At 41.6% G+C, this 23,055-nt stretch overlaps 1 protein-coding gene across 1 annotated transcript in view; it reads left to right on the top strand.

Moving 5' to 3' along the window:
• The window catches only part of ALK (ALK receptor tyrosine kinase), a 307,024-nt gene that overhangs the window by 222,098 nt on the left and 61,871 nt on the right, over positions 1-23,055 (top strand). The window contains exons 6-8 of the mRNA XM_066546309.1: positions 6,016-6,147; positions 13,464-13,595; positions 14,540-14,640. Coding sequence (XP_066402406.1) covers positions 6,016-6,147; positions 13,464-13,595; positions 14,540-14,640 — 365 coding nt within the window. The remainder of the gene's footprint in view (positions 1-6,015; positions 6,148-13,463; positions 13,596-14,539; positions 14,641-23,055) is intronic.

The following is a 23,055-nucleotide window of genomic DNA, read 5'->3' as shown; positions in this document are numbered from 1 at the left end:
AACACTGTTGTTGGAAAGTCATTCAGTCAAAAGAGGTAGGAAAAGCAACTAGACCTGGTCAAAAACATTTCTGAGAGAACACAGAAGGCCTGGATAGTCTGAATGCTGCACAACTCTGGAGAGAGTTCTTGCTACTGAAAATGTGGCAGTGAGCAAGTGCCAGCTCCTCAGGTGTGCTGAGAGCTCTCTTCTGTATAAGCAATCCTGCTGGCATTAGGCAATGCTGAAGGAGCAGATGTTTAAAATTTGTGTACTAAACACAGCATCCCTACTTTGAGGCAGCAGAGAGAGAAAGCACATTAGAACTGAGCTGGCTGAATTATTGGCATGAGCGTGTTCCAAACCAGTAAGTTCCCTCTTGAGTTTCCTGTCCAACATTTATTTTTGTTTTAATTCAAGTGTTTTCAAATTTCTGGAGTTTATGACGGCATTACTCATGTGTTGAAACCCCTAAAGTCAGTTTTCTAACCTAGAATTGATTTGAATTTTTTGTTCTGTGAAAACTTTGGGTATTTTTATTTTCTGGTTAGATACATTTTGAAATGTTGACATTGTCTTTGAGATGAAAATTCTATCTCTACGTGGCTCTAATGAGCAAGTTTTCTCTTCTTGTAGTAGCTCACTGTGGGAATGCTGCACCCTTAGTCTGCAGGGCAGGGGGTGCTCTCTCAATGGGAAGTTATTTCCTGCCCTCTGTCCTGCCTTTATCAAAGGTGTGTTCATTTTATACTGTAAATTATTCAAGCTGCACTGTGAAGACAGTAAATAATTTCCTTACAGGTTTTTTTATGCCTGTTATCATAGCATCTCAGTTCCTTACAAATGTTAATGAAATGAACATCACAGAGCTCTTGTGATGAGTTTATTCCCATTTATGTTTAGGAAATGAAGTAAGAAGATTAAAGGCAGTTTATGTAACTGGAAGAATGGGTGAGCTTTCAGGCATTTACAAACACAGGCTGTGTTTTCTGCCTGTAGCAGGCAGTCTAATAAAAAAGAGAATATTTCCTCCTACAAATGCATCCTTAGGCAATGATAGTAACAGTAACAATGTTGTTACAAATATTAAAGACAGGAATTATGAAGTATTGACCAACTTTGACTGCCTGGTGTGAGAAACATGGAATCCAGTCTTTTTTTCAAAGCATTTTTGAGGACAATGTGTTTTCCAAGTATTTCTCTCACTGGTCTCATTTGCAGCTGCAACTACTCGGGTTCCTTGCTGGTCTGGATACAAGTGTCCTGAGGTGGGTGGCTGGAAAATGAGAGCAGTGTAGCTTGCTGTGAAAGTTGTGATTTATGTGATCTGCCCTGTATCATGTGGAGTTCAATGGCCATTTGCCAAGGATGGCTTTGCTCCTTTCAAATATGAACTTATCTTTCACTTCTCTCACTTTCTTTCCTCCTTTATTTCATAGCTTCCAACTTCTCTAATGGTGAAAGCATGGGCATTTGTGACTTGTATCAATAGAAAATTTACTTTGTCCTGGAATATGGCTATCCTCAGCACAAAGCAGCCTTTGAATGTCTGTGCTGCTGGAGGACAGGAGATAAAGAGTAAGGAAATATGTAGCCATCAGAAATGGCAAGTCATGGAAAAATCAATGATCAGAAACTCCCCCAAATTCTCGCTATCCTTTTATAGCTCGACAGCAGCTCTTCTGTTTTCATACTACTTTTCAATCCTCCAAGTAATGTTTTTGTAAATATCCAAGTCAAAGCTTTGAACTCAAGCCAAAGGAGGGGCAGGAGAAATTGAGAAGTTAATGACAAATACTTGTGACAGACACACATCATCAACAAAGTTGTACAATCCCAGATTTTTAGTCACATTTAGTGGAGGCACTAAGCTGCAGCACTAGCCCATTGGAAAACATTTTTTAAGAGATGTAATCAAATAGTAGGAAACTTTCTGTTTTGAGAAGTAAACACATAGGGTTAGATAAACATGGTGGACTTCCATAGGCAGGTATTTTTTGCTACATATATGCAATTAAAAATGGAAATTTTTCACATTGTGGGCATATAGTGTCTTGCTTTGAGAACCACTGAAATAACTCTGTACAATGAGGCTCCTGAAAGGATAGCCCAGAGAGAAGCTGCTTGCTGGTAAAATGTGACAAGGCTGTACATTTATCCCAGGTCTTTGGAATTTTTGCAGAGTACAAATGAGACAATTTTTAAACAGCAACCAAGTACTGTCCTATTAAGCTCTTCTGTTTTAATGTGTCCTCAGCAGGAGTGCTTCACCTGACTGTGTTTGTCCCAAAAGCTTTTGGTAGAATTAAAAATTATGGTCTAAGAAGTTGAATGTAGTATGTGAAGGTATTATTAAGTTCAGCTTCATTAAACCCTGCATGATAATGAGGAGCATAGCCAGTTTGCCAGATAAGAGATATTTTTGTGGATGCCTGCAAGAATTTCTTCTCCATCCCACCTGGCCAGGTGTGGTGGCAGGAAGACAAAGTTTCCCCTTTTGCAGTGATCAAACACCACAGTCTTTCTGGCCAGGTTCCTCAGAGACAGACTCACCAGAGCTTGCCAGCACACTGTGATTCCTCTGCTGGTCAAGGGACATGGAAGGAGAGAAGAGACACCCAAGTCAGAAAAAATCTGTTGAGAATTGGAATGTGTCCCCTTGGGTCCCACAGTGTGAGCAGAGAGTTGCTGATCCTGCATAAGCTAAGCCACACGCTTTTCCTCTTTCCATCCTGACAGAGGAAATGGAAAGCAAGTCCAAAAGCATGGGCAGTAAAGATCTCAGTCTGTAATTTGTCTCCAGGCTCTGGTACTGGATTTGAACACTGCCAGGGCTGGACTGTGTTGAGAAGCAGGACCTGTGAGGTACAAAGTCAGCTCTTGTTCCCCAAGGAGTTGTTTCTACTTTTCTACTTTCAATTTAGAGCCTGAAATGCCATTTATTTAATGTTGCTGTTTAAATAATGATTTATAAGCCTCCAAGCTAGCCATGGTACAGCTTAATTGCTGCTGTAATTTATGGATGCCACTGGCTACATAAACACTGCTGTAAATATAAAGGATGTCTCCCACAAATTTTACTCTGATACTTATTTGATACCATTCATTTTCCTTTCCCAACACGTCTTCTGTGTGTGAGTTGAGGCCACTTCAACAATCCAGGTCATTCTGGTTCACTTTGCCAGGAGTAATTGGGTCTGGGAACTGAAAAGATCAAACGTCTGTTTTTCTTGCAAAGTATTTTAATTAAAATTTGAGTTTCCTTGAGCTTGGATGCAAACATCTGCATTAAGTGGCCCATTAAAAGGATTATTTGTATTTGGGCTTTTTTTGGTTATCTATTTGTTTTACTAGTTAATCGTCTCCTTTCTCCAATTCATTTTGCCTTTGTGCTCACAGTAAGCAAGCAAACAAGATGGGAATAAATCATGCACTGTAACAGAGCCCAGCCATTCCCCGAGCTGCAGCTTTGCTATTTGTGTTCTCTAACCTATACAAGGAGCACGTATATATTGGTCTAATGCAAATCTGAGCTAATTCAAGCCCTGTCTCCAAAGAGATGAATGAGCATGTAAATCTGCTGCTTTGTTTTGGAGGAATAGCTCCTGGAATTGCCTGATTCCCAGTTGCAACTGACATATTTCAAATACTACAGTCAGTTGGCTTCGGGAGATTTGTGCCCCTAGGCTGCATCAAAAAACACCTGGGAAGACAAGTAGGTTCTCTTGAATGCCTTGGTTCCATTATAATTAGTGTTAATGCAGTTGTGTGCTTGGAAAAGTGAGTGCCTTTAAAAAGTTATAATTAATTGAGTAAACAGAGCAACCCCATTGCCTACAATAACCACTCCTCTGAATCTCTGTGTATCTCTGCAGCTGCTGAAGTAAAACACGGACATTGCTGAAAAGATTGCAGATAAACTGAGTGGGACATGAAAGCTGGTACTAAACATGGGCTTCAAAACCATCTGTGGGGTAATTCAGAGAGACAAGAGTACTTCTGAATTTCAGTAGAACTTAAGGATCTTTTAAAGAGTGTTATGATGTTGCTGACTCATGGAAGTGCTCTCCTAACTTTTCTTTGAGTGATACTTCCAACAACAGGGTGCTATTCAGGCTCACTGCATGCCCCTAGGAAAAGGGATCACCTACTGAGTTACCAGTCCCTTCTCACAGCTTTGTAGTGCCCATTTGCACGTGACCTGAGCCTCAAGTGTCTGGCTTGTGGCACGTGAAGAGCTTTACACTCACATAGGGAAGGCTCTCAGCAGTAACTCTGAGGGTCCATTTTTTGTAGGAAGTTCAGCAAAGCCAAAGAAGATGCCATCTCAAGGCCTTAAACCCTCACCAAGGAGCCCTCAGAAATTGTCAGCAGCCAGCTCCATGTTACTTGGGCTATATTTCCTGCAAAGCTTCTCCTCTGTAGTCATGCCTTGACCCAGACTGGAATACAAGGGCATTGTGCAGCCTGTATGTGGCAAGCCAGAATTGCTCTAAGGAAGGGAAAAAAATCGACCTGACAATAACACAGAACACCCTTTTGAGGATCTATCGTCCTTTATTAATAAAGTTTGGCATGTATTCCCCCCACTCCTGAATGATTTGCACCGTAAATTAAGCTGGAAGAGAAATAGTGGTTGTTTTCCTACATGCTTCATTAATTTTTAGTTTTGGCAGGCAATATAAATAAAAATATCAAGTGCATATCTAATTGAATCGCCAGTGATTTCCAACTCCCTGTAGTACCAGAGAACCAGAGAACATGATGTAGCTGCACTGTTTAGTGAGCATGGATGAGTTAGGCAAACAATGGCTCACTCTGCCCAGAGGCTTTGGTTTAATCTGGAGCATTTATCCATTTAATATGAGACAGGGCAGTTATTGCTGCAGTGGGGAATTCACAGCACAGATCTCTTTGTTCTGCCAGGCTTGTCTTCCAGCAGTGACTGGAAATGTATCTTGGCACATTCAGGAAGATGTCAGTGAACTGCACCCACACTCAGATTTTTGTGGAAGGAGCTCTAGCATTTCTCAAGATTAGACTCCTCCATACACACCAACTTCAAGGTGTAACTGAATTAATTCCTGCCTCCTTCATGTGTCTGATCTAGAGCATGGACATCTTAAAAAAAATATTATAAAAAAGGCTTTGTCCTAAGTATCATCTCAAAGGACTTGGGATGAGACAGTTCCTACAGTAAGGAAAATTATACCTGTCAGGCTACTTGATATCTGACTTCTCAGCTTTCAGGGGAATCAAGTGCCTCCAGAAAAGGATGGTTCTTAGAGAAAATTGCTCAGGATCATTTCTGAGTGGATGATATTGACCTCTAATTGTAATGTTTGATGACCTCATTTCATGAGAGCTGTCTCCTTTGCGCATTGCTGGATGTCTTTTGCTGCTTAACACAGATAAAATGAACTGGTGACTTCTGTCTCTTGGTGGATATAGGCTGCTGAGGGCTCAAGGGAGTGCAGGAGCAGGAGTAGGCACAGAAGAGAAAGAAAAGTACAAGTAGAGATTGAACTGTTTTCTCTCCTGCAGAGAATACGACAACACAATACCCCCAAAGCAAAGGTAATGCATGTTGCCAAAAGAACACGATGAAAGTTTGTGCTCTTTCTAAATCCTGTAGCCATGTTTACTCCTGAGCTAGACAAAGAGGATGTCAGCTTTCCGGACTGCCAGTGCAGCAGTAAATTCACACACAATTAAAAACCTATCATGTGTATTGTGTTGTTCTTGAGAAGTACCAGAGCAGGATGCAGGATTTAAGCCCTCCAGAGGTCAAAGCTGCCTTCCATATTATAGCACCACAAAGGCCTGGGGAACTGAAATTCTTTATTAGGTGGACTATTAGACATTTGACAAGATTAAATAGGTCAAAAAAAATTAGCAAGTAAGTACTGAATTGAGAAGATTTCACAAGGTGTTCATCCCTTCAGTGTTATGCAGGATGCTATGACCTGTTGGTTGAAAGGAAGGCAGTTTGGTTATCTGAAGTGGTTTTGTTGTTTTTGTTGTCTTTTTCTCTAGGATCTGCCTCTCTCTCAAAAATGGCTCTGGAGGGTTCCTTCAGCTGCTGGAATGGAACAGTGATCAGGCTGGGGCAGGCATGTGACTTCATCCAGGACTGTGCTGAGGGAGAAGATGAGGGAGATACGTGCAGTGAGTAAATCCTAGCCCCAGGTTGTACCATCCTTTTCCAGAAGTGTTGATTGGTTTGAACTTTAATGTCTGAGACTTCAGCACTAACAGACTCATTTGGTGCTATCAAAAGACCTGTATCCCCCATAGCAGATGCCATTTCCTGGGTGTCTGCCTGGAGTGCACCATTTGATATTTCTGGGCTCACCTGCATCTGTTCTGCAGCAGCTTCTTAACATGCTCTTGGTGCTTCATCCCTCCCAGTGTCCTGATCAAAAATGCAAAGGAAGCATAGCCTGAGTAGCTAGATGCCTTACAGAATTACGAAATGTGTAGTTGGTTAGAGCCTTTAATCAAAATGTAGTGCAGCATGTGGCAGAGGGGGAGAGGAAAGAGAAAACTTCTTAGATGAAAAATGAGCAGTGCCAGTAGCTTGTCTTTGACCAACTCCTGTGTCTTTGTAATTCCTCTGGTTTTCTACCCTCACTTCAGGAGTTAATAGTCCAATAACATACAGGAGAAGATAGATAGCAGCCTGAGTTTTCTAAGAACTTGCTGTGCTTGAGTACTTTCAAAAATATGCTGTGAGGTACTTTAGGACCTTCCTTTGACCATCTTGAAGGTGCCTTATCACTTTTTCTATTCCTCTGTACATTCTACCTCCAGCAGCCTCCCATCTGCCAGCCTGCAAACAGTTAGGAATAGAGGGTTGTCTGCTGTATGGTTGTCTACAGGGCAAATAGATCAAGAAAAATAAATATTGAGAGTTTATTATTCAAAGTGTATGTGCCACAGCTGATCTAGCCTGTGGGCAGTTACATAGCAATGTGTTGATTTGGTATGTAAAAAACATGTTTGCTGTTTCTAGCAAGAACTTAACATAAGTGATATACAACTTCTAGCAGATTTCACTTCTGCTAATAAAGAAATAAAGTTACAGACTTTATTGGTGTGAAGAACATTGGTTTGACCTGGGATCATCTAGGAAACTAGTTAAAAGCTTGAAATTACAAGCTTCTCCATCATTTTAGATATTGTTACAATTTGAAATTATATTCTTTAATGACCCACTCAGTGGGCATTAAATTCACAGGAACAGTGTCAGCGCTGTGGACTTGCAGCTTCTTAGAACCAATAATGCTTCATATTAGTAAAATTGAAACCTTATTTCCATCTAAGACATTTAAAATAGAACTCTAAAACTCCATAATGGCATTTCTGTTGTGTTCTACTCTATAATTTAAACAAGGTTGAATGCATTTTCATTTCATTGGAAGGAGAGAAACATTATTTACCCTCAACTGTATGCTCAGACACACTTTGGTGCCCGTGTGCCATAAATGGCTCTGCCTTGTGGGAGTAATCCCAGGGGGAAGAGCAGAGGTCACAAGGGGGAGTTGTACTGATCGTGGATGTAAACTAAATACCACATGGGATGGGGCAGGCCTGGAGGAACATGCTTGCCTGGTATTTTCACACCCTGGGTGCACTTGGGGTGGGTCTGTTGTTCATATTCATATATCAGGAGGGTGGCTCTGCTTTTGCCCCTTGCTGCCACCCTGTACCTATGGTGAGCCCAAGCAGTCAATGCTTCTCTGGCATATGTTGTCCACAGGTCTTGGTTTGATTGTCTTTTCTCCCTCCATTCATCAGTAGCTGTTTCCACAAGGCAACATGGCACTTGCAGCTGTGTTGGCAGAGAAATGTACTGAGAATGTCTGTGAGAAAATGTAAAAAGCAGAAATATTTAGCCAGCTGTTTAGCAGAGCATCACTCCCAGCTTGAGGAGACCACATGGCTTGCATTCCCCCATAGGTACTGGAAATGAGAGTTCTTACTTCCAGCCAAAAGGTCCAAAAAGCACTGTCTTCCACTCAAGGAACAAAAAAGCATGGCTTGCCTGAGCAGGAGCCCAGGCTGCGGATGTGCCTGCCTATCCACCTACAAGCCTGCTCAGTTCTATGGCTGATCCTTCTGCTTTTGCTTCTTTACAGTGCTGAATATTGTTGGCATAAGGTTTCTTACACAAAACAGAGAAGTGATCTAATGTTTGAGGTGTCAGATATATACGAGTGGCAGCCTAACACAAAACATATGTCATCTTTCAGCATTTTAGTTGTCATTTTACTCCTGAGCAACACGGATATTTTCATCAGCTTTTTGCAAGTGTGGTAAAAAGCGATTCAGATTTATCAAGCAGAGAAAAGGGTTTCCCAAATGGTTCTGCTTAGACAAAAGAGCTGTCAGAAAAAGATGAGCTATGCTCAAAACTGAGGCGAGATGTTTTAAAAATGCCATTATCAAAGGCTTCTATCTTTGAGCTTCAAGGAGGTGTTGGTTTTTTTGCCTTTCACAGTCTTTCAGCTTTACAGGCTTTACAATAAAACTGATTGGTTTTATTATGATTTTAATTTTTTTTCCTAATAATTTGAATTTTGTTCCTGTCTGAGCTGAAAAAGATCTCTCTACAGCCTGCTGTTTGCTAACATCTCTTTACTTATTAATGGCCAGTGAAACGTCATGGTGCTTGTTCTGCTTTGCAACCAATTAGTCTGTGTAGAAATTGTAAAAGCAAAGAGGGATGACCCCTAGAGAAAAGCGTGTTTGAGTCATAATCAGATATCCTTGCAGGAGTAAAAGACAGCTTCAGAGAGGCAGATGAGGGACAAGAGGCTGAGCTGCACGTGTTTGTTGGCTCAGGATCAGACACACAGATCCACCAGCCTGATGGAAGTGCCATGCTAGAAGTTACTTTGCAGAGCATACACTGCACACACACGTTAATACTTCAGATAGCACTGGTGGTGTGTCTCTGCTGGGAAATTCCTGCCTTTCCAGATACATTCCAGATACAGAAACTACACGTGGCAGCCACCATGGCAGGCTTTGATTCAAGGTTTCTGCTGAATTCATAAATTGAAAGATAGATTTCTCTATAAAAGTACTTTTTCAAATGGTGTAATAGCTGGAGCTGGGTGCCTCTGAACAGCAACCTTGAACAGTCCCTGGTTGATTGTACTCAATCAATCTGAATTCCCCAGCCTTCATGTGACTGTTTGGACCAGTTGCCCTCCATATGAGGCTCTGGGAGCTCTTCCCATTCATCATCGTGTCCCTTGCTTGCCTCCAGGTAGGATATGTCTTATTTCCAAGGCTGCAGCTTCTGTTAATGAAGTTCCTTATCTTCTTTCTTGAACCAGCTCTAGGGTTTTCTCATATTTGACTGAGTGGAAAGTTCAGTATATCTGGTGAAAGTTCACAGCTTGTGCCTTAAGCTTCAGCAAATTTATCTATTAATGCCAAGCAACAAATTCTATATAAGTAGTTTACCAAATCACTCAACATATGGATAGAATTTTCTGCAGTAAGCTCCAACAAATTTTCTCATATTGTAATAATCACATGTAATATACTTTGTGTGGTAGAAGACAGACACAAAACCTCTAATTATTTACTAACATAGATGGGCAGAACTCTGTCTTACAGAAAGGGTGAATTTGTTTTAGCAGTTTTGTACTTCTCTTTTTAATTAACAGTATCTGGGATATTGGTTAAATAATCTTTCACTGCAGGGCAGCAAGTCAGAGCAAAAGTTAAAACTTTACTGAAAAGGGATGTAATTCTGACTACTCCAAAACTATTTTACTTTCTATGACAAGTTCAGAAAAAAAAAAATTCATCCTTGGAAAATATTGGCTAATCAGTCCAAGCATATTAGGCAAGTAATGGATATATTCTAAAAATGGTAACATTTTAAATAATAGAGGTGCCAGTAGTATATTTACTTTATAGACACCCAGAACTTCAAGATGCAATTAACCTAGGACTGGTTCTTCTGTGAATTTGAACCCATATTTTCTATTTCCATAAAGAGTTTCCAAGCTTGTCTGGAGTTCTGGTCTAGTTCAGAAGAAAATGATTACCCAAGTCTCTCCTGAGGTTGCACTTCCACATTTTATGAATTTTAGCTGGAACAGGAAATAATGTCCTCTTTATCTTTCAAATAAATCTCACAATCACTTGGTTATAGGGTAATTTTCACTCTGCTTCATTGAATATTTAAGGATGTGAAACACCTTAGCAGGTGAGATAAGGAAGACAAGTGTCTGGCTCCTGAAAGGAGGAACTTAGTCTGTGGTGGGAGGACTGCATGCACACATCAGTCAAAAGGCCAAATGGCAGCTAGAACAGGAACCCCTAAAGTTTGATTTTCTGATAATGTGGATGAGTGACCAAAAAAAGCATTGATAATCAATTTTAAAGTGGCCAGTTTGCTTTCCAGGCCAAAATGTGTGAAGAAATCACAGGATTCATTTTTATCCAGATACAGCCCAGCAGAGTCTTCAGCAAGCAAAATTATGAAGTAGCAACCTGTTGCCAGGCCATGCTATGCTCTTAAGGTTCCTGTCTTGCATACACTAATCCTTCTGCTTCTTTCTTTATCAAAAGCTGTACTTATAGAAATGAATTCTAACCTCTGGCAGTTTTGAACTCAGCAAAACCATCTGCCATTGAAGGATAACTCTGCTGACTGTTGAAAAGTATTTTCTCTTTTTATGCTTCATTTCTGGTAGAATTTGGCTGGCCAACTTTGCTAGCATAGAAGAATCATTGAAACAAAGTCATGTTTAAGATTCATGTGATTCTTTAAATCGAGTAGCTGATCTGTTTGACTTCTGAGATTTCCTCCTAAACTTGGTAAAGGTCCATACACACAGAGTAGTCTTTAATGCTTTTGTTCTTTATAACACCAGTTTGGAATTTCACTCAGAAGCTTAAAGTGTAGTATCTGGTTGATTAACACCTAGTTTTGAAGAACCAGATGACTCCATCTGGTTCATAAATTGTGTCAGTTACTAATTCTCTAGCTATTAATGGACAAAAAAATTTGGTTAAAGAAAAAGAACTTATTTAGATTTTTCTTGAAAGGTATTTCATTCTGAAGGCTTGAAAATATTTGGTTAAGAACAAGTTTAGCATCCAACAGCTTTTCCCTGCTTACCCCCCACATAAAAGGAGAGACTCTTGCATTCTCAGAGTGCTTCACTTTCACTGGACTACTCTGTTCTCCATCTCATACCCACAAAGTTGTATCTTAATCTCACTAAGGCCTAAATCTTCTGAGGTTTCTGTCACTGGTATTAATGTCCAAAATGGCAGGTTTCAGTAGAAGTAATCCCTGCTCCTAATTTCCATGATTTTCCAATAAAGTCAGAGCAGCTTCCCCTCATCAATGCAGTGTCTGTGCTAATGTGAGTTTCAGTGACAAACACATGAAATGGAGAAATACAGGTTGGAGAGAAGTGGTACCCAGAGGTCCCTGTGGAGTACCAACACATGGAATCACAGGTGCTGTGCATATTCAAGGTAAGAAGGAGCAGCAAAGAAAATGCATCCAGGGCATGAGACATCTGAAAACTCATAAAACATTAATTTGGGAAAAGGGAATGAAATATTCTGTGAAAGTAATAGCTTTTTATTTATGCCCTTACTTGCTCATCGACAGTGAGATTTTCCTGGCCTTCAGGCAGGGATTGCTACTTAGATGACTCCTCCTGCTGCTCTGACTTGTTTACATCATCCTAGATAGCAAATGGCCATGACATGAATTCAGTTGGACACCGAGCCAAGCTGTTTCTGTGGGAATTCAGGGCACATTATAATTTGTCATTTTCTATGTATCCCAGCCTCAGGCTGCGCAATGAAATATAATCAAGTTCTGCAGAGGGGTGAAACACAGAGAAGTAACTCTCTGCTTAACAACTTCACATTTAAAGACTAGGCTGAATGAATTTGGAGATTTTTAAAAGCAAAACCTTGAAAAAGCCCTAACTTCATACAGGTTTTGATTTTTTTTCACAACAGGTTTAGATGCTTGCCCAAAATAACACTAAAATGTGGTTCTTGCCTCAATGTCAGGTTCCAGGTCCAAAACTAGCCCTACTAAAAAGCTACTGATAGAGGATTTGTTTCACTTTCCTCTGACAAGTGAGTTGTGATTCAGGCTCTCAGAAAATCAAATGTTTGTGGTCTAGATGCTGCAGTTATGGTGTTCCACAGTTGTTTTCTCTGGGTACACCAAGGAACACCTGCATGTGCCAATGACAGTCAATTGTGTTTTGAGGTGTGTGAGTCGAAGCTGGGGACTTGTGAGCAGGTATTTTATTGATCTGAAATCTCAGCCAGGGGGATCTGCTGGTACTTAAACATTTTGAATAATCTGGAGCTTGAATACTGGTGCCTCATTGTCTGACAGCCTCTCCACAGATATATAATTTCAGAGGGAAAAGAAATTAATAATCACAACAAATTATATGTTCAAGAGCCTCTTCTTCTCATAGAGGAGCTAATGAAATTACTGATATCGCTTGACCAGAAGATTCTCTTGCTTTAGAAGGTTGTGGTCTATCCTACTGCTTGTAAGTGAAGAAATTTTAATTCTGATTTTATCAAAGAGCTAAAAGTAAAAAAAAAAAAAAAATCCTGGATGTGTGTTTGCACATGAAATTTCATTTTTATCTTTCCATTTTTAACAGATTTCATGTACCATTCTCCTTTCTTCGAGCAAAAGGAGCAATACTTTGCACCCTCATAAGCAGAACTTGCAGTTGAAGGTAGAGAAGTAAAAGGAAGGCATGAGATTACCTTCTGCTTTGAATGGGACTACTATTGCTTTAAAACTGACAAATTTCAAGGCAAAAAGCTAATGGAGCTCTATTGTTTGGAGCTGGAAACTGAAATCCTAAGCTAGTGACAGAATGAGCGGGCTTCAAAGCCTGGAAGTATGGATTAAAATAAACTATCCTCTTTCATCTCATGGAAGAGACTCACAGGTGAAAAAAGTGAGGCACAGAAGGATCCAATGCTTTACCTGAGGCCACATCACTGCTCACAGAGAGATCACGTTGCTGAGCTGGGCTGAGTAGAAACCTGAACTGTAAGGGAGGGAATCTTGTAGGGAATTTATCCCTCTCCAAGATTTGCCCCTGTGGGGCTGTAGAAGCAGTGCTTAGGAAAGTCATCTCCAAGATGTGACCTTGAGCGAGCTGATACCTGTAAAGCTGAGAGCCCAGGAGCCCCCAGGGTGTGTAGTGAGATGTGTCCTCTCTCTGGGGTTTGTCAAGGTGTGTGGGGAGTCACTTAGCCCCACTCTGGGCATTGCTGCTCTCTGCTCCTCCCTCCTCATGGTTGGGCACATGCGCCATTCGAAAGGACCAAGGAGCTGGGAATGCCCTGGATAAAGCAAGTTGGAACAAGTCACTGCGGCTCCAGTGAGCCCAGGAGCCTCCTCCTCAGCTCACTGGCTTCTTCTGTCTGTGTGCCTTTCCCTCCTGCAGGACAGCTTCCCCCTGGCTTTTACTGCTCGTTTGAAGAAGGGGATTGTGGCTGGACACCAGGCTCCCCTGCGTCCCATCCTTCTCCATGGCGGATCGGAAGCCCGGAGCAGAAGCGTTTCCCTTCCATAGAAGGTGTGTGAGAGGAAACAGTAAGTGCAGAGCACAAACAGCAGAGAGCAGAAATGATACACACGTGGTGAGGAGAGGGAATGAAACACAAGGCAATTTTTCCTGTGTACTTACATATTCAGCCTCCAGTGAAGCAGATCCCAGTTTTCTACTCTGAAATGCCATCTTTCCACTCTGAGTGCTTTGAGTAAAAGGCTGTCCTGCTACCTTTTTGTCTTCAGGGTACAAAGTGGTACCTCAGTCTCCACCACTGACGCCAGATACAGATCTTGACCCCTTCTAAAAAACTTCATACCAAATGTTCATCTGCCTGACCCTCTGCCATACAGATCTGTTTTTTTCTTTCTGATTTTCCTATTTATTTTCTCTATTTTTCTGTAAGCTAGTTTTTTCCCCTGCTCACATTCTAATTTTTCTTGTCTTTGCTTCATGATCCCTTGAGTTGCACTTTTATGTACAATTACTATGTACTTGGTTCTCCAACCTAAATACCAGTATCTAATCCTTCTCATACAAACAGTGAAGGCTTAAGCTGCTGAGAGAAAACCCAATACTGCCCTTGTTTCTCTTGTTTACAGAAATTATTCAAGTAGCAAAGAGCTGTAGCTGTATTTTTATTTGGTTTTGGTCAAGATAAATTCTTTTCTTCCAGGTTACTTTCTGTTCATAAAAGATACACTTTATTATTTGCTTTGCAAGGAGGATGAATTTGAAGTCATGGAGCAACAGAAGGTAGCAATGGGAGGGAAGGTGGACAGGCTCATGTGGTTACTGAGTATATTTGTTAGGTAGGTGAAGCTGCATCCCTAAGAAATGGAAAAAGCCTTCCGCTCCCTGGAATTCCACTGTGGTAGGAGCCAGCTAACGTAGGCTTGGGGCAGGTTTCACAAATCTGAAACCTAAAGGTGAGTGCTGCAGTTTGACCTTCTCCCTTCTCTTTCATCCAGGTCGTGCACTCCTCCTTAACACCAGCAAGGCACCAGCAGTAGCAAAGACTGTCATGACCAGCACAGCATTTCCAGCTCCTTTGAGGAACTCTCCCTGTGAGGCAAGTCATAATGTTTTCTTTTATTGTGCAATTTACAGAGGTTTTTGTGTAAATTGCTTTTTGTTTGACTCGGGTTTTCAAATATAGGTACTAGGTCAGTAGCAAGGCAACCACTATCTTTGATTTTATTTTTTATAAAATATACTTATTTATGTCCACTGTGCAGGGGAAAGATATGGTTATCTGCTTGAATGTCACAAAATGTGCTTTGAAAAACCTGTCGTATCCTGTCCTCATTGCATCACATGATGTATTACAATCTTCATAATTAGGTGTGTGCGCTGTGAGAGTAGGGCAGCCAACATTACATAAACACAGAGAGGAAGAATCTTACTGCATGAACAAGCATTATATTTGCAACATCCAAGACAGAATAGGCCTCAGGACTGCCCCTGAGCCATTCAGAAAAGGCAGTACATGTTTTCTCTAGCACAGCTGGGATTTGGGCTGGCAGCTCTTCATGCTGCTGCACTTCAAACCCACCAGTCCTCATGTAGGCCTTGTTCACAGGAGTGCTGAAGTTAGCAGCAGCAGAGAGAAATTAATCCAGAATGGAGCCAGGTTCATATTCAAGCAGAAAAACTATTGACAGTCACAAGACATGAGCTTAAGGAGGTACCTCAGGGCTTGCCAGACAACCTTGCTCATGCTTGTCATTTCTGAGTTAGTTGTATTTAACCCTTAAAGTGCAGGTTCAGAAAGATGACCTTTCTGCATCTTCTTATTCTGTAGCTTCACAGATTGTAGAATCACTGATAAGATTTATTTCTGACTTATGGCTTTGAACCATGCCTAGTGAGATAAAGCATTTCACATCTTCACAGTCACTCAGAAATCTCCCATAAGCTTCTGGATCCTGGAGCAGAGGGATTTAGGAAAACTGATACTAATGAAGTGCAGCTGTTTGTTGGTTGAGTACTGAACAGACAAAAAAAATCCGTTCCAGTAATCTTAAAATGCAGAAAGGACAAGAAGGGATGTGTTAGGAAGTTCTCTGGAATAAAACTACACAGAAAAGGTGTTTCTTTGCCCTAAAGTTTGTTTTGGTTCACTTCTGTTGGATATCTCAGTTCATTCAGCAAAGTGCCTCTGGTTTTGCTCTCTTGATATATTCATGTTCTCTGTCTTTGAAATATATTCTACCTTGTTTTTCCTCCCATCTGTGACAGAGGCGTAAGCAAGTTTTGAATATTTTAAGACCTTGTTCTGCCATGGACCAGCAAGAAGCGAGTGTTTTTCATAATCCACCCGACACAGGAAGCACAGTGAATGATTTCCCAATATCTGTGTGTTTTTTTCCTTGTGTATACAACACTGCAAATAATTAAACTTGCCGTGGGGGAGAAGCTGCCATGTATTTCATCTGCTCACATGCCATCCCATCTTCGTCACTCCCCTTGGCACTCCAAAGGCATCCGGACGCATCCAGGGTTGCAGCTGTCGCTAATAAAGAGTGAAGGAGTTTTGGCAAGGGTTTTGTCTCCTGCCTTTTCATATAGTGTAAAAAGCTTCCCTTCTCAGTGGATCCCTGGTGGCTTCAAATTCTATTTTACTGGAACAATCTGTCTGTGCAGAGAATAATTTAATTCCACTTCTCAACACAACAGAAGAGGAGAAAGGAGATATGCCTCCCTACGCAGTTATTCCTCCAATATGTGCCAACAAACTTCCTAATAGTGAAATTATAGTCAGAAAAGAGGTTGTGAAAATACTGTAATGCTGTCCTGTATTTATTCACCCTCAACCACTTTGTGATTGAACTGGCTTAAGTTCAGACACTAAAAGATGAGTTTTACCTGTCACTGCTGACAACTTTACCTGGCATGTCACAGCTGGGACAGATTCTCTGGCAGCTGAAATCCCACAGAAAATACCCAAAACTCATGTTGCAAGGGTTTGAGTGAATTAGACCTATTTATTCTTCCACCATCAGATCCAGCCATAAATCTGCCCTTCCTCTTGTATTTGATCCAGCTCTCATGATCCTTTAGATATTTGCTCGCTCTCCTGAGAGCAACAAGGAGGTCAGCAAACATCCCCAGTTTGATAATTTTGACTCCCCTGTATTCTCCCCTGCTACATGGAAGCTCTGGGGCACCTGCTGTTTAATGAAGTTATTATTTCTTCCCCTTATCACCTAATTTTCTTTTATTCAGTCATGTTAGACCAATCACACTCACCACAGCAGAAGCTGACACCCTGCTTTTTAGCCTGAGGTGTTCATAGGAATTAACTACTTCAGCCTCAGCATGAGGAACATTACCTGCCACAGTGCTGTTTGCCAGGCTGGAGGAGTCTGGGGTTTGGCCAGGTTGTCCATGAAACCAGGACTCAAAGCTGATAAGGAAACAGCCAAGCAGTCCACAGTGGGTACCAGCCATGAAGACTTTCTAATGCTTCAAGCTTGTTTTTCCTCCCTGAGCCTGGCTGTGTAACCTTACACTGTGGCAGACTGGAAAAGGAGGTGAGGCACCAGCCTGGTGCAAAGACCTTCCCTGCAGAGGTTCTGGGCAGCTGTATGTGGGGTGTTGGTGTTAGCTCTTGGATGAGCATGCATGGATGAGCTGTCACTGAGTGCAGGGCTGGTGTGACACTCCATCTCTGTGCTCCCTGCAGCCTGAGCTCAGTCCCCAGGAGCAGGCAGGGCTGCCAGCCCTTTCCATGCCCTGCAGGAGGCTCCTTGTTAGCTCAGGCAGGGAAACGTCAGCCTCACCCACTCTGCACTGCCCCACATGCACCAAAAAATGGGAAAAGGATAAAAATGCACACAGGAGATACTGTGATAAACACAGCCTGTACTTTCCCACACTTTTGGGATTGGCCCTAATGTGCTTTGCACTTTGTGTATAGCTTTGTATTGCACTTCACTCCTGTTTGTTTTGAGCAGCCTTATATTTTCATTTTCTTTGTTCTTCAGTGCTTTTGGCAGGTCAGAGCAGTCAGTTTGTGTGCTGCCCTTTATTCTTGGTTCAGTTAGTTCTTCTCTTTCCTTTTGTTGTTTTATTAAATCTTGGCTGGAGTATCCTGGCTTCAAAGAATCTCTCCTGCTTGCAATCCAGACAGCCTTTGTTATCTTTTTCATGTTGCACTTTTAGAAGAGCCCTTTGCTTGTTGACCCCTTTAAGTCTGTGCTTAACACCCACTCTGTATGGAAGAGGGAGACTGTGGCACTTCTACTAAATCTTGGGTGAATGCAGGAAGTGGTTTACATAGTCCATGAAGTGATGCTCTATTACCCTGAAGTAGCCAGAGAGGGGAGATGCAACAAAAAGCTCAGGAAATGCTTCTGGAAATACACAGTCACAGTAATCAAGAGTGAAAACCTTTTAACCCACATGTAAAAGTTCACTGGAAGCAAAGCATGTGTAATTGAGCATAGGGATGCGTGTGAAGTGCAAAGAATTAAGCCAAACAGTGGCCTGATTGAAAGGCAGAGTTTTTAGAGCTCAAGCAGTAAAGCACAGCATTATTTGCCCCTTCTGTCACACTGAGATTCCCCTCTGAGTGGGAATCAGCTGGCATGTACAAGGCTGACAGAGGAGCATGGCATGGATAGGCATTCCCTCATTTTGAAGAAGAAATCCATATGCATGTCATTAGAAGCTGTACTGGTGTTTGGGAACCTAGGAAACCACATTGCAATTAAATCCAAGGGAAGTGCTGTCATCTCAGACACCACCCATGGCAAAACTAATTGCTTTGCCACAGCTGATAGCTCCTAGGTGTGCACAGTTTCCAAACTGTCATGGCCACCCACTCCTCGGTACTTCACAAAGAAGTCAGAGAGCTGGCAGAAGTGTTGTAGGTGCCCAGGGATTACTCACCTTTGTGTGGAAGCTGGAGACTCAGCTCTGACCTCCCATGTACAAGACAAGAAGGCAATCCCATCTCCCTCAGCCCAGCATTATTGCTGTGCAGGTGCAGTCACGTGTGCTGATTTGCTTTTCCTTCAATTTTTTAGAGATGTTCCCTGATGTCTGCATCCTCAGGCCTTGAAGGGTGTTGTGGTACCTGTAGATCACAAGAAACATGCCTGTTTCTTCCCAAAGTGTGTGGCTTTCTCTCACAAAAACATGCAAGAGGCTGGTACAGTTGTACCTGCCTGGGCTGTAGTCTTGCATCTCTCCTGCAAGATTTCATTTTGTGGCGGGTTGTTACTGCTGCTTCTCCTTGGAAGTCACTCCAGAAACATGAGCAAATTTTGAGAAAGGCTGTGCTTTGCTCAGCTCAAGGGAATCTGTGACAGAATCTCAGTGCCATGCCTGATAAGTAAAAGCCAAGCTGCAGCTTTGGTGTGGGCTGTCAGAGAGAAGGAGAGGAACAGCAGAGCTGTGGGGGTGGATTTGAAATTAGCCTGAAATGTTATTGCATGCACCTCCATGGAGTAAGGTGACTCTGCAAGAGGGACTGCTTTGTGATTAGGAACTGGATTGTTTCATTTTGCTGGTAGGCCCTGGGTCAAACATTTTAAAGGGTATAGTTGTGCTGGAAAACAATACAAACAGATTCCTGTGGTAGTAAATGTGCTTTGTGCTTTTGGCTGTGTTTAAAATCATGAAAATATTTTTCTGATGCTATTTTGACATTTCAACTAGCTGTTTCTTGAAAGCCACCATTATGTTATGTATGATAGTACTAAACTGGGCCAGATTTCTTTAACATCTGAAATTATTTTTTTATGTAAATGTACTCTCTCTCAAAAATAAATATAACATGTTGATGTAGAGCAGTATAGTTGAAGTTTGCCTTCTCATCCAGGTTTACAGGCATAAAGATGTTTTCATCTTCTCTGTTTATTAATTCAGTTCTCTTTTCTATGCAGAAGTGTTGCAATTTTTTCAAGGCATGTAAGTCAATAATATAAATCATTCCTTGAGTGCATTCTGAGCCCCATGCTTACACCTGCAGTGTGTCTCTTTTTCTCCTCTGCTCCTTGAGCTTTAAATAACTTAGAAGCGTACATGGTAATAACATTGACACTGAAAATTTACGAGCATGAAAAATGCAACATAGATATGCCTCTAGCTCAACCTTTCATCTGCTTTATTTGACAGAATATTCTTAGCATACTTTCTTGTTTTAAAATGTTGTTTTTAAAATCTGAACAGCTTATTTACTGTTTCTTCCTCTCTTGCTCCCTTTCCCACCTGGCTTTTGTGTCATTGGATCAGAGGGTCTATAGCATCTGAAATCTCTTGAGTGCTGGTCATTCCACAGTCCCCTGACAGCAAAATTCTGAACACTTTCTCTTTTGTTGTTGCTTTTATTTTTCTCTTGGTCTGTTTTCTGAAATAAAGTAAGAAATAATGTAAGAATAAATAGTGGGAGAATCTGTTCATATAAAACATGAGCTTCTCTTGCCTGCCTAGGTATTTTAAAGCTACGTAATCAGATCAATTAATTAAAATTCTATCATTTACAAAAGGTTTTTGCTTTCACACCTGAGTCTTCATCTGAAGCAGAAGTGTCTGCAGACTACAAGAGAGTCTTATCATGCACTGTTGTAGATCTGGCCGAAAACCAGGAACAAGACCTTTTGATCCTCTTTATTATTCATAAGAGTCCAAGCCTGAATTGCTGAACAGTGGTAATAGATGTCTTTGCTTGTACTGTTGTATGCAACCATTTCTCATTTCTGGTAAGAAAAAAATTATCGTCAGTATGATAAACTTCACATGTCAAAGGTAGCTCATATTCATGTACAGAGCTTACTGAGACTTGGCAAAGGGGTCTGCAGGTATTGCCTAATTCTGTGCAAATCATATCCCAACTTGCAGCTTCAGTTTCTCCTCAACAGTGAGATGTTTTCCAAGCTCCTTTAATACCTGAGCTACATTTACTGGGTCAGTGCATTCACAGCTGAAAACAATTTCTACTGTTTCTCTTCCAGTGAAGAAGACCCAAGGGAACAGTAATGTTTTTTAGGAGAATAAATGTCTACATTTCAAGAATCCACTGTTCCTTGTCAGGAAAATTTTGAGCAATTCCTTTGAGCAAGCATAATGGAGAGGGTGAACAAAAACCTGGGGGCATCAGAATTAAGTTATGTGCTGTCTCACAAGATGAAAACCTGTGGTCTAGAGTTGAGGTGTTGCTGGCCAGAGAGCCACCAGTGAGATCCAACCACTGCACTTCCTTGGGAGGAAAATGCCTGTAGACTCTTCTCTGTCTTCTTAAAAATACTTTATTCCAAGCCCTGTTTGAAGTATCAATTTCTGCCAGGTAGGACCATAATGCTAATAGTCAGTATCACTGCTGTGCAGAAAGGGAGGAAAAAGAAACAGCAGCTCTCCAGAGTGTCACTGCAGAATGTTTTATTTATGCTGCTGCAAGTGTGTGTCATTGGTCCTCGGACAGGCATCTCAGAGATAGTTTATGCTGAAATGTTTCTAGCCATTAAAGTAGATTCACAGGTGTCAGCAAGTTCAAACTTCAACCAGAACATTCTTGGTATTTTATTTTTCTTTTTTTGCATAAAGAAGTAAAATGGAAGTCTCTGTTCTCAGGTGGTCTTGAAATTATGCAGCTTGTGCTGGAAAATCTACCTTCCTTGTTTTTCTACACCTGCCAAGCCCTGTTGATATTGATAAGGATTAGGGTTTTTTGTTTGTTTTTTTTTTTTTTCTGGGATGAATTGAGTCCCCTGTTTGTCAGTTCAGAAACTCCACCCACTCAGAGGCTAAGGGGATTCTCAGAAGGCATCTTTCCAGATGGTGTTTGCAGTATAGTACATGTAGCCATCTGACCTGAGTTTTGCCTCAATATGCTGTGTATTTACCATGGGCTCTCCCTCCCTGATTTTCCCAAGATCAGTTTAAACCATTTCATTTACTGAGTCAGTGGGTTTGCATATGAACAGCTGATCAGCAGCTCTGGTGGACTCTAAAGCCAGAAAGCAAGGTGCCATTGAGCCACTGCCTACCTTCTACGCTTAATTAATTTCTCAGTGGTGTTTCTAGCATCTGAATATTTTGCTGCTGGTTTAACACAGAGAGAGATGTTTGATGCATAATGTTGGGGTATTCCACCAACAGCCCAGATTTAGATTTTTCCAAATGTGCCACTGCTCTGCTTGCAGGGTGCACTGTGTATGTAGTGCCATCTGCCATCATTGATGCTGTATTCTACAGAATGAATGCCAGCCCCATTCAGAAGTCTTTACTATGGTATCCAGCTCATCTGCTCTGGTTCACTTCAGCAGGTGTGAAAAGACCTGGACTGCCCTGCTGTGAAGCTTAGAAACCATGAAAATCACAGCCAAAAATGCCCATTTGGACACAGTGCCAGTCGATTCACTCAGAGCCAGTTCATTAGAGTTTGTATATTGCACTTTGCCAATGAGCTGATCTCCCACATCTGTTGCCAGCTACTTCTTTCCTTCAAACAGCTGACATGTGTGCAAAGGCATTCATTCCAATTCATCAATTGCCTCAGCTTTTGCTCTAGTGTTACGTTAACAGCTATCAAAGGCTCGCTCTTCCCTCACTCCTGACCATGTAGATGTTGCCTCTTACCTTCTGGCAGGTCTCCAGAAGAGACAGAGGTCTGAAAGCTTCTGCCTAGAAGCTTTCTGAAGCTTCTGCCCTTCTGCTTTACCTCTCAAATTTTAAACTACTAAAATGGCATGGTGAAGTTGCTCCAACTCACCTGTATTAAAAATGTCACACAGTGTGTTGCACAGGGAGTTGGCACTTGGGTCCTAAAAGTGGACATGTGGAGTCTCAGTAAGAGGTGTTGCTTTCTCTGGTATAAATGGAGGGTTTAAAATATCCCATTGGCATTCCAAACTTATTAAAACAAATAGTTAAGTCCTGATCGGTTTCCTCAAGGAAAATTTACTTTACTGGGTCTGAAAGGTATAAATTTTCACTTTAAATTCACACTAAAAAATGCCTCAGTTTGTAGGCAATTGAAAATATGGAATACCCAACAATTTCTTGCATCTTGATTGTCACCCATTAGGAGTAGCCACGCAGACACCAAGTTTGAAGGCATCAGCCTCCTATACCATGAACATTTGTCAGCAGCCTCTCTCACCAGTGTTGCTTCTGGTTGCTGGGTATGAACTCAGCCCTCCTCAGCTGCCTCCATGGCCATCATGTTGTGAATCTGAAACAGTTCCTGGCTATCCTGCTTGACTCTGCTTTTTCTCTCTGGTGTCTGGGAGATGAAAATCCTCACACTTGATGCCGTGGTTTCCACTGCCTGAAACTGTGGAAATAGCCATGGGATTCCATGAATCCTTTCCCAGAACTGTGGTGGGAGTGAGCTGGAAGTCAGACTTGACCAGTGTCCAGACTTGACCAGCTTGTCCCCAGAAGTGCTGTGGGCACCTGTGATGGTTTGCTAGACCACTCAGAATCTTACACATCAGTTTGGGATGTGTGGCCAAAATAATGTAACAAAATGCTTTCA

Source organism: Molothrus aeneus, chromosome 3 (assembly GCF_037042795.1).
Source record: "Molothrus aeneus isolate 106 chromosome 3, BPBGC_Maene_1.0, whole genome shotgun sequence".
Classification (NCBI taxonomy): Eukaryota; Metazoa; Chordata; class Aves; order Passeriformes; family Icteridae; genus Molothrus; species Molothrus aeneus.
The sequence above is the reverse complement of the archived record's forward strand: the minus strand, read 5'-3'. Positions and strand labels throughout refer to the sequence as shown.